Source organism: Rhinopithecus roxellana, chromosome 4 (assembly GCF_007565055.1).
Source record: "Rhinopithecus roxellana isolate Shanxi Qingling chromosome 4, ASM756505v1, whole genome shotgun sequence".
Taxonomy (NCBI): domain Eukaryota; kingdom Metazoa; phylum Chordata; class Mammalia; order Primates; family Cercopithecidae; genus Rhinopithecus; species Rhinopithecus roxellana.
Genome location: NC_044552.1, coordinates 119,221,741 through 119,233,379, shown reverse-complemented (window position 1 = coordinate 119,233,379; position 11,639 = coordinate 119,221,741). Strand labels below are relative to the sequence as shown.

Genomic DNA, 11,639 nt, shown 5'->3' with positions numbered 1-11,639 from the left:
GCTTGTGATGCCCAACAGGCCTAGACATCACTTCATTTAAGTGCATTCAACGTAGCACTCAGTGTGATGCAAATTCAATGTTCACTTTTTGGAACTTTGTGGATTTCCTTTTTAATGAATATTTGATTTGCTATTGGTTGAATCCATGGATGCTGAACCCATAGATACAGAGGGCCAACTGTACTTGTCGGACTCTGAAACTTCAACTTCTCAGCTCCGCCTGAACCTCAGGCATAGAGATGGAATCTGAAGCAGACCAGAGGGTGGCTTCTTGGAGATGGTGAGGCCTGGCCACAGAAGGAACAGGAAGCATGACAGCTGCCTCCCACACAGATATACCGCATCTAAGAAGATGTCACCACCCCCACGAGAAATATCTACTGTATGCTCATGTTTGAATGTGTGTGTATATCTATATAGATTCAATATATACATATTTTACAAAGAACTGAAGCAGCAAAATTAGAGAATGCTCAATATTTCTGACATGCTTGGAATAACAAGAGATGTAAAAGCAACTCAGAATTACATTCCCCTTTTACAAAGCCAGATAATGTGGCTGAACTACTGAAGGCTTTCAATCTGAGGGCACAAAGTAGGAAACAAATTACTATTTACTCTCCGGTAAGAAAAACAGAGTGAGACAAGGTGTGCCTTTGAATCACTATAGTTGTATGTCTAAATGGCGTTTCTTTCTGGCAGTTAGTAATGGGACCTGGCAGTTAATGATGATGATGGCAAACACTTAGGGAGCACTCACTATGTGCCCAGCACAGGTCTAAATACCTTCTATAGTCCAACTCTCTTCATCCTCAAAACAACCCTAAGGCAGCTCTTATTTCTATTGCACAGATGAGGACACCGAAGGACATATTAGGTGCTTAGAAAATATTTTGTGAATGGAATTAATAAGCAGAACTATCATCAATCACTTTATTTTTCTTTTGCTCTTAATAACAATTCATTCTTTCTCACTCTTGAACTACTTTTACAGTTAGTGTAATACATCTGTTCTTCAAAACCAGCAGAATCGTTTCTATAAAGATTGAGAATAACAGAACACTCTGATTAATATAATTACTCTCTAAATTAAACCATTAGATCTGAAACTGTTTGCATTTGTGGGCAATCACAAAAGGTCATGACCCCAGAATCCATCTCTCCTACCAGGGTTGTCTGCCTGTACCAAAATATCAATAAGGAAATATGGGTGATATCTGTTTTCTTGAAAGAGCATCAGTGGATTATGAGTTCATGATTAAAACAAATATATATTAAGGCAAACCATATGAAGTTACTGCTTGTCAGATTAAAAGTAGCCAAATATCAACAATTATATAGGGGTCAACTTAATAGATTTTGTCCCATTTCAAAGCAGTGTGACTGAAGAATTTAATTTTCTTAACAAGTGGTAAAGGAGATGGGAACAGTTACTGGAATTGAGCTAGAAAGCTATTGTTTTATGGCATAGTTTAGTTCCCACAGTAAATTTTCTCAAATTTTAATAAACTCTCCCTTACATAGTCATTTAACTTATTTCTCTCGCATGTCCTATATTTACTTATGGGTTTTAATATTATAAGAATAGAGGATATTCATTCATAGATATTCCAAAGAGTCTTTGAACCACTGCCTATTCTAATGTTTAATATTACAATAGTAACACAGTGCTTTACAATAAGCCCCTACTAAATTATTGAGAGGACACTTTTCTGACTACAAAGAATACTCATTTATGTTTATACTCCAGAACTACTCATAAAGTATTAAAGATGGCCTCTTAAAGTAGCCAAGAGTGTGTGATATCATGAAGGTCTGTGCCTGATGTATTCACTCAAAATATGAATCATGATGATTAAATAGTTGAGGTTTGCAGATGTGACCAACTTACCACCAACCTGGTATATGTGCATGTTTTAAGTATCTCCTCCTGCTTGCAATAAACCCAATCTGATAAAGTGGTATTTATAAAATGAATGATCTTTGGGAAATATTTTTTACAGTGCTATGTACACATGGGAAGTACCCAGAAAATAACTGTACAAGTGTGCTTGTTCGAAAATAATGAACAAAGAGGCCAGAGTATACCCACCTGAATACATTCTGCACCCAGTCTGGCAAACATTTATTGACTGCTTTCTCTGCATAGAACAACCGGCCAGCCCCTGCACTCTAGGCACCCACCACCATCGTTAAGAGACCTGTGTGCATGAACCAATCAGACACGTGCTACGAGAATAGAGAAAAGAAATAAGCAATTCTCACAGACACTGACAAACTGGAAAAAACTTCTTTTATCCCAGGTACTTTATGGCTGGCATCAAAGGGGTGAATCACTTGTCTGCACAGTAGGGGTCTGGCAAAAGGAAGTGTTGGCATCAGTTTTCCATCTGCACATATAACCCCCATTCCTCCATGAATTGCATGAGATAGGTTTCATTTTCTCCTGGTGGCTTGTCTGGAGCCGGCTCCTCATAGAGCCTAGACAGAAGACCCTCCTCCCCGAATCCATCCCCCTCGGAAGGCTCGCAGCCCTCTGAGTCCTGGTCGAAGCTGGACAGCGAAGGAATACACAGCCTGCCAGTTTGGGGGTCCCAGTCGACCAGGGTCGTCGATGGCTCTTCCTCTGGCCCCCGCTCTGAGTCTGTGTGCTCCCGCGTCAGGGAGTCTAAGTCTCGGAGCTGAGGGGTGTATGAGTACTGTAATGTTTGCCGGCCCAAGATTGCCAACGCTGCCTGTGACTCCAATAATGTTCCTTGTGTGGACACCTCCTCCTGCAACCTGAGCTCCTGCTCTTCAGGCCCTGCACAAATGTCAGTGGTTCTGACATCATATTCATATTCAATGACTGTTTTATCTGGGGGTATTGTTCTGATGAGGGACTCTTGCTGGGTGAAGGAAGTACCTTCTGCGTCTTCTTCAGAATCACAAAAAATTTCCATCAAATGCGAAGCATACCCTAAATGTTTCACCTCCTCTTCCTCCTGAGGGGGCTTCAGGTTCCCGCTAGGCTGAGGATCATTAAGGCTGGATACATCACTGCTTTTTCCCAGTAAACTCATATCCTGATGACAAATTTTAGAATCATCCGAGATATTGAGGGTGATAAAGTTAATCACGATTTTTTCAGCAGGCACAAAGAATCTTTTGTCAAATTCATTTCCATAAATCAAAATCTATAAAGAGAAAAGAGAATGGTTTTCACCTTTTCGCTTTAGAGAGACGTTAGAAACAGCTGTTAGGTAGAATATCTTGTCACCAGATAGTTTTAAAGACCTACTCTTACCAACTCATGTAAATGAAAGTTATGCTTGCAATATACAGAAAACCTCACTTACTGGGAGGCAAGAGACCCAAGACACACAGAAGATACATGGAAGTGAGAAGTGGTTCACTGGGTGGGTATTTCTCCAGTCCAGGGCTGGGGCTGGGGCGTTGGTGCCCCCTCTTGTAACCGGCAGGGGAGTTCTTCATTTCTTGACCTTTTTTACATTCTGTAAAGTCAGAATCTTAGCCACATGAAGAGTAGCAAAGACTGAATGTGGCAGAGTTTGTGACATTGTTTTATTTATAGTTTGCTATGTACTTGTTAATAAGCTGTGGTTACCTGGGCTACCTGCCCTGTTTTTGGATATATTTGAAATGCGGACAGGCATGAGAACTGGATGTAGAAAGGGAGGGAAATATATGAGCAGGGATGGTTTTTACCCCTTATACCATTCTTATCATGCTATAATAGGGCCAAAAAAGGAAACTCATCTGCCAGTTTATGGTAGACAGAGAAACTCTAAATCATGTCAGGGAAGCTCAGACGAGATTAAATTATTGCTGTGGGTACCGTGAAAGACACCTGTTTTCTAAGAGAGCACGAGTTACAATCCTCATTGTCACTCTACCATGTGATTTCATTTAACTTTACAAAACAGAACCTCCAGCCTCATTCTTTTACAACATTTTAAGTTTCTAAAAAATCACAGGTGGTCAATTCTCCTGTTAATGTTCCTTCCAGAAAAGGTCTCCCAATGCCATTAGGAAGCCAACTCTGAAACCTGAACGCAGGTAGAATCATAGAAAAACTTATACATGGAACTAACAGGAACCAAGGTATGTTATCATGTACACAGGAACACATCTTTTAATAGTTCCCAAGAAAATGGTTTTGATTGTTAAAAATATGCTCAGCCCTTCAGAACCCTTCAGCACATGGTCCCACCTCTGTGGGTTTAATTCTTTCTTCTTTCTTGCTTCTTCTTACTGTGAAGGATTAAGTCCTGGCCATGTTCCTCCTAAGTGTGTTTCCATTCCATGTCTTTCTTTCTAACCTGATATCCCATTCTGGCCTGTTAGACTTGAATCTTCTCTCCCCTGGACGAAGCTACAGTTCCCTAGGTGCTTTTCTTGTTTCTAGTCTTACTCGGCTCCAAGTTGTCCTGGAACTAATATCTGGTTGGATCTAAACCTTGATACTGACTATGATGCTCCTAACCTAAAACCCTATGGAGATTTCTCTTTGCCGGTAGAATGAGGCTGAGCTCCTTAGAACAGCGCCTCAGTTCTCCTCTTACTTGGACCCACCACCCACTCCCCAGTCTCCTCTTCTTCTCTAGCTCCTCATCTGGAGCCTCCTGGTTTACGAATGTCATGCAGTTTCCACACATCCACCTTGCTGTTTCTCCTGCCTGCACTATGGATCCTAACTCCTACTCACCTCTCATAGCCAAGCCCTGGCATGAGAGCTGAGCTCCTGTGTAGGGTTTCAGGGCTCTCCTTGTACCCCTCGAGTTCCCAGTGCCTGCTCTCATCTTAGCCTTCACGTATTATTTTGAAATTCTAGTCCCCAACTAGGCTTGAACTTCTAGAAGGGCAGGGCAGGGATCATGACTGAACTTATCTGTGGGACCTTGTAAAATTTGGTCATTAAATAGAAAATCTTTTCAAAGCTAAGGAAAAAGATTCTGTCAGTGAGCTAATCCAGAAAGCAGTTTTTTTTTTTTTTTTTTTGAGACAGTCTCACTGTCACTCAGGCTGGAGTGCGGTGGCGCACTCTTGCCTCACCGCAATCTTGGCCTCCCAGGTTCAAGTGACTCGCCTGTCTCAGCCTCCTGAGTAGCTGGGATTATAGTCATGCATCACCACACCTAGCTAATTTTTGCATTTTTAGTAGAGATGGGGTTTCATGCTGTTGACCAGGCTGGTCTTGAACTCCTGACCTCAAGTGATCCAACTGCCTCAGCTTCCCATAGTGCTGGGATTACAGGCATGAGCCACCATGCCCAGCCCAGAAAGTGTTTTTTAATTCACCAGCTATTTAACTTTAATTTCACTCTGCCCTTAAAGGGAACTGAATCTGCTCTAGAACCTCCTCTTCTGTCCTCCTGGAGGTGTACTATTATAATAAAGATCCCTGCCACCCTAAGCACTCACCAAATTTGCTGGGTGTTTCTCTTTGCCAACGTGGATATATCGGTAGATGGAATAGCCCATCACAGAAAAAAGAAACACAGTAACGGATACGGGCAGAACATACCAGAAGATGATTTTAGCTTTGAACTCTGATGATTGATCTGTTAAAAAAAAAAAAAAAAAAGGTGGGAAGTGGGGGGAAGGGATTAGATAGTTGTGATTTGATGTGATGGGAAAAACTGACATCATTAAGCGGCTTCTGGGCAGATCACTTGCATTTGGGAACTCAGTTTTCTCATCTCTACGTTGAGAAGCTTAAGCTAAATGTTATAAGCGGTCTCAGAATTCTTACTCTCCCTGACAAGAGACAGTCTGAAGGAATCATCTGAACATACCTCAAATGTTTAAGAATACATCAATCATCCAAGTCAGCACATATTCCACCATCATATATCTGGCTATGAGATTCATGCGGGTTTCTATATTTGAAAGTAAGTGTATTTGATATTCAAGTAACTCACAGAACTTCAAACAAACAACAAAACCCTCGAGTGAAGATCCCACTGAATTGCTCCACTTTTCCATGCCACATGTTTGACTCAATCTTTCTGCATGTTCACTGAAGGACATGAATGCATGGCACCACCTTTTATGTGAGTAGCAGAACCGTTCTTGCACTGCTTGACTGGACTTTCTGGGTAGGGCTGGAGCCTGGGGATGTGTGTAGTAGGGAGGTGGCTGGACAGGGTACAGTGCGAATGGCAGTTAACTCCCTTCCTGGGCCTGCTGTGCTGTAGGCTCATGATGAGTATAAGTCTGCAGAGGAATGAAAATAATATAGCTGATGACTAGAGCTCATTGTGACTAACTCATACTTGTTAAGCCACTGTAGTATACTTGGAAGTTGTGATGGTATATTTTACATGTCTAGTTGGCTAGGCCACAGTATTTGGCTAAACATTATTCTAGAGCTTTCTGTGAAGGTTTATTTTTTTACTTTTTTTTTTATTTTTGGGAGACTAACATTTCAATCAGTAGGTTTTTGAGTAAAGCAGATTACCATCTATAATGTGGGTGGGCCTCATCCAATCAACTGAAGACTTTAATAAAAAATATCTTGACGACCCTAAGGAACAGGGAATTCTGCCAGCAGACTACCTTTGGGTGCGAACTGCAAACATCAACTCTTCCGTGGGTCTCCAGCCTGCCTATGCTACAAATTCGGACTTGCCAGACTCCACAATCCTATGAGTCAACGCCTTAAAATAAATCAATATTTCTAAACAAATAAATATATCGATATATGCATCTATATGTATTCTATTGGTTCTGTTTCTCTGGAGAATCCTGACTGATACAGCTGTAGGAAAAAGAGCAGCTTCAGCACAAATGACAAAAGTCCGAGTGTGCTCCTTACACACTAACAAAACCAGCAGGAGTGTGACCAGAGCATTCTAATCCAGGAGAATATTGGATGCTCTTGATGCTTGGGCCCAAGAGAAAGCAGCAAAGTCACTATCTGGTTAACTATCCAGTTGAAAGCCTGGAAACAAATGTGTCATGGCTGATGAGGGTGGTCAACAAGAGCCAGTGGGAGAAGTCCCGCATGTGGGCCTGTTACTCTGCATAATTCCCAAGGAGCACATTCACCACCAGCTTCCGCACAGAGACGTGCCAGTGCTGCAGTGCGGATGCTGCGGGTGTCAGAACTCCACCTGCCCTGCTTGTAGCCTATAACTCAGTCCAACCCTCTTAATACAATCCGTGGTCCCTGGATTGAGTCTGTCCTAATTGAAAAGAGTCATAAGGCCGGGCGCGGTGGCTCAAGCCTGTAATCCCAGCACTTTGGGAGGCCGAGACGGGCGGATCACGAGGTCAGGAGATCAAGACCATCCTGGCTAACATGGTGAAACCCCGTCTCTACTAAAAAATACAAAAAAAACTAGCCGGGCGACGAGGCGGGCGCCTGTAGTCCCAGCTACTCGGGAGGCTGAGGCAGGAGAATGGCGTGAACCCGGGAGGCGGAGCTTACAGTGAGCTGAGATCCGGCCACTGCACTCCAGCCTGGGCGACAGAGCGAGACTCCGTCTCAAAAAAAAAAAAAAAAAAAAAGAGTCATAACAATGACTGACAGCATTTAGTATACACTAATCCATGTTTACTACAACAAACCTAATAAACTGTATCTGTATTTTAGGGATGGGGGACTAGAGAGCAGAAATATGTTTTAAAGAATAGTTCCAATAGAGGTAATACTGATTATTCAGAAAGCAGGTCCTCACACCAGTGTGTTCGAAAGATATCTCTGGTGATCTAACAGCTGGGATAGCAGGGGTTCAGAACCAGAAATAGAGCCTAGTTACTCTGTTAATTTTTCTTTCTTTTTTTTTGAGACAGGGTTTCACTCTGTTGCCCAGGCTGGAGTGCAGTGGCACAATCACGGCTCACTGTAGCCTCCACCTCCCCAAGTGATCCTCTCATCTCAGCTTTCCAAGTAGCTTGGACTAAAGGTGTGTGCCAACATGCCTGGCTAATTTTTGTATTTTTAGTAGAGATGGGGGTTTCACCATGTTGCCCAGACTAGTCTCGAACTCCTGGGCTCAAGTAATCCTCCTGCCTTGGCCTCCCAAAGTGCTGGTATTATAGGTGTGAACCACTGCACGTGGCCACTTTTTTCATATTAGTGAGAAAGTGAGCTTCATCTGCTTACTGAGAAGTTTTGAATTCAATCTGTATTTCGTTGCTTTTGCTCCAATTGTGTTAATGATTTCCACTGGAAATTCATTCCCAGCAGCTGGGACTGATCAAGGTGTTAGTAAAGAGAGCACTTCTCCCAAATACAAATATGATTTCTTCAATATGCTTTGTTTTGCTTGGCATTTTAGTTTCATATATGGCAGAGACTCCTTCATTGTAAAAGAAAAGCTATGATAAGCTATGATAAAGACAGAGAGTCAAGGGTAAAGCCTTGCACTTTTCGTATGTACTCACAAAGTTCCCTTTCTTTACTTTGGGACAGTTTCATCTTGAAAGGTGGGAGGAGTGAGGGAAGAGGAAAGCAGGGGTTATGGATTCCTATTCATGGCTGGTGATACAGCCAAGGTGTGGGGTGGAGGTCGCGGGCTTCTATCTCTAGCCCAGCTTTTGGAAAAGAAGTGGAGGAATAATGGATGACGAGTCCTTCAATGCAGGCAAACTTTAGGATTTATTTTCTTTGAATTTTCAAGTTTTGAGTTCAAGTTCCTCTCACTCTGAAGGCGGAAAAATTAAACGAATGCCAAGCTCACAACTCTATGTCTCCGCATAGGAATGGGTATCTCTAATCACGGTTTCCTGGCAGCCCAGTGTAGAAAATGTGAGGAGGAGATAAATAAAAGGAAACAGAGAGAAGCAACTGTAAGGATAAGGAAGTGATCACTGATTTGCAGATCCCAGACCCTCACTCAGACAATTAGTGGCACTTGAACACAACTGGAAGCACCTATAATTAGTATTCCCCAGGGAAAGTAAAAAATACATTCTCCTTTACAGTAGTTTCAGAATAACACTTTGTTTCTAGCAATAAAATTGTCTGATGTTCTTGAAGACCACAGAACTTCTATTGATCAGAGTGGTTATGATTTTATTTTTTATTTTTTGAGACAAGATCTCACTCTGTTGCCCAAGCTGGAGTGCAGTGGTGCACCCATGGCTCACTGCAGCCTCTCCTGGGCTCAGGTGATCCTCCCACCTCAGCCTCCTGAGTAGCTAGGACTACAGGCATGCACTACCATGCCTGGTTGACTTTATTTTTTGTAGAGATGAGATCTCACTATGTTGCCCAGGCTGGTCTTAAACTCCTGGGCTCAAGCCATCCTTCCTCCTTGGCCTCCTAAAGTGCTGAGATTTCAGGTGTGGGCCACCATGCCCAGCCTGATTATGATTTTAAAGAAGAAACAAGGCATGCGTAAAAGTTCCTCATTGTTATTTCACAAGGCAGGTGGGCGAGGGACCACGGGAAGGTTGCTGGCAGTGGACACGGGACCCGTTTGAGTTCTCCGAGGGGGTGAGAACACTTCTGAACATTGGCCAAGCTCAGGGGCAGAGCCTCAGGCTGCTCCACGCATTTCTGGTGGTAGTTGTTTCTGCCTTTGCCTCAACCTGTTTCTGTTAGACACGGATATTTCAAAACTTTGTCTAAACCATCATACCGACTTTAGTTTTAGCAGATCTCCTTCCTAGACCAGCAAAGATTTTTAAAAGCTTACCTTTCAAAGTCCTGGCACACTGCTTCTCAGAAGGCTGAGCACGGCGAGGGGGCCCTGGGACGAAGGACTCAACGTGGACACAGTAAAGAGTGTTTGGCTCCAGCCAGGTGAGCACTAGCGTGTGGTTGGTCACACACTGGGACCACTAGGATAGGGAATTGCAAACACTGGTTAGAGCCAGACATTTCTGGGACCACCCCAGACAAATAACTCTAGAAGGAAATAAAAGACCAAGCCACCATTTAATCCTTTACTATCAGTATAAGCTGTTTTTTTTTTTTTTTTTCAGCAACAGTTTCAATATACTTTTCCTTTAGCGCAGCAGAGCATGGTCAGGAACTGGACCAATGCTGGGAAGGATTCTAAACAACACACGGATAGCGTTCTTATTCATTGTCCTGGATCCTGCTCACATTATTTTTTCTTCTTGGAGAAAGACTGTGCAAGTGAAAGCTCTCCATCAAAGTCAAGTGTACATTCTCTCTACACTCCAATAACAACACCATATCCTGTCAACAGAATTTCTGTAAAGAAGATCTGAAGTTGGTTCTGTAAAATTTCTGTATAAAGGTTTCAACTGTATTTTGTGCAGCCTATCTTTTGAATATCATGACTTCCCACATTCACACACAGAGAACCACGGCATCAGGGTTGTTTGTTCCCACATTAGCTACAGAGTGGTTCATGAACATATGCCCCATTCCATTTCAGGCTTACCGTTCTATTTGATTTAGTATTCGACACAGACACATTATACTTCAGATTGGAGTATATTTGTTGCATGGAAACAGGAAGGTCTTCTGGATTTCTCTTCCACTTCTCTGGAGGTGTTAGAACAACAGAAATGGACTTCTCATCTGTAGTCAGTGCCACCTCTGGTGGGCCAATTTGTGCTTAAAGTGGGAAGAAAGAGGGTATTATGTTCAGATGAAAAATTACCTTAGATAAAGCTACGATATAATCCTACTTGGATCAAGGCCCTAAAATACTTTTTTTTTTTTGAGATGGAGTCCTTTCCCTATCACTTAGGCTGGAGTGCAATGGTGCGATCTTGGCTCACTGCAACCTCCGCCTCCTGCGTTCAAGTGATGCTTCTGCCTCAGTCTCCCAAGTAGCTGGGATTACAGGTGCCCACCACCAGGCCCAGCTAATTTTTATATTTTTAGTAGAGACGGGGTTTCATCATGTTGGCCAGGCTGGTCTCGAACTCCTGATCTTGTGATCTGTCCACCTTGGCCTCCCGAAGTGTTGGGATTACAGGTGTGAGCCACCATGCTCAGCCTTAAAAGAAACCTTCTTACAGGAGATGCCTCAAAACGTACAAAGGTGGGCCTGAGTTATGCCAAATCTTGAAACCATTTCACAAGCCTGATCCAATGTTAGAACAGCAAATTAAAGTGTTCTATTTCCTTAATCACATGCATAAATAGTAGATGGTTAATACAATCAAAACTCTTTGTAACATTTATGTGACTTGAAAAGTTGGTGATAAATGACAACATGATTTGATAAGTGGAAAATCAGAGATGTGATTAGAATGATCTAGAACAGAGACCAGGCGACTTTTATCCTAAAGGTCTGGACAATAAATATTTCAGGCATCGCAGGCCATATGATCTCTGTTGCACTACTCCATTCTTGTTGTAACGCAAAAGCAGTCTAAGGTAACTATGTAAACAAATGAGTGTGGGTTGTGTCCCAATACAACTTTATGAATAGACATCAATATTTCAATTTCCTTTACTTTTCCAATGTCACAAAATATTCCTTGGATTTTTAGAAACTATTTAAAAATGTAAATACCATTCTTAACTCTTCACCTGTAGAAAAACAGAAAGGGGGTTGCTGGATTTGTCCCAAGGGTAGTTTTCTGGCCTTTGATCCGGAAGGGCTCCCGCGCTAACAGAGCACTTGCAGAGCCCATTATGGCAGCCCTGAGTGGGTCCTTCATGACTGAGTCAGCCATAGGTCAGGGGATGGCAACATTAT

General features: G+C 42.5%; 1 protein-coding gene across 4 annotated transcripts in view; it reads right to left on the bottom strand.

Annotated features, from left to right (window-relative positions):
* Positions 1-922: 922 nt before the first annotated feature.
* Positions 923-11,639, bottom strand: part of IL20RA (interleukin 20 receptor subunit alpha) — a 43,067-nt gene continuing 32,350 nt past the window's right edge. For all 4 annotated transcript variants that reach the window (XM_010379484.2, XM_030929555.1, XM_010379485.2 and 1 more), the window contains 4 exons: positions 10,368-10,543; positions 9,651-9,795; positions 5,425-5,564; positions 923-3,176 (listed from right to left, as the gene is read on the bottom strand). In XM_010379484.2, coding sequence (XP_010377786.2) covers positions 2,379-3,176; positions 5,425-5,564; positions 9,651-9,795; positions 10,368-10,543 — 1,259 coding nt within the window. In that variant the 3' untranslated portion in view covers positions 923-2,378. The remainder of the gene's footprint in view (positions 3,177-5,424; positions 5,565-9,650; positions 9,796-10,367; positions 10,544-11,639) is intronic.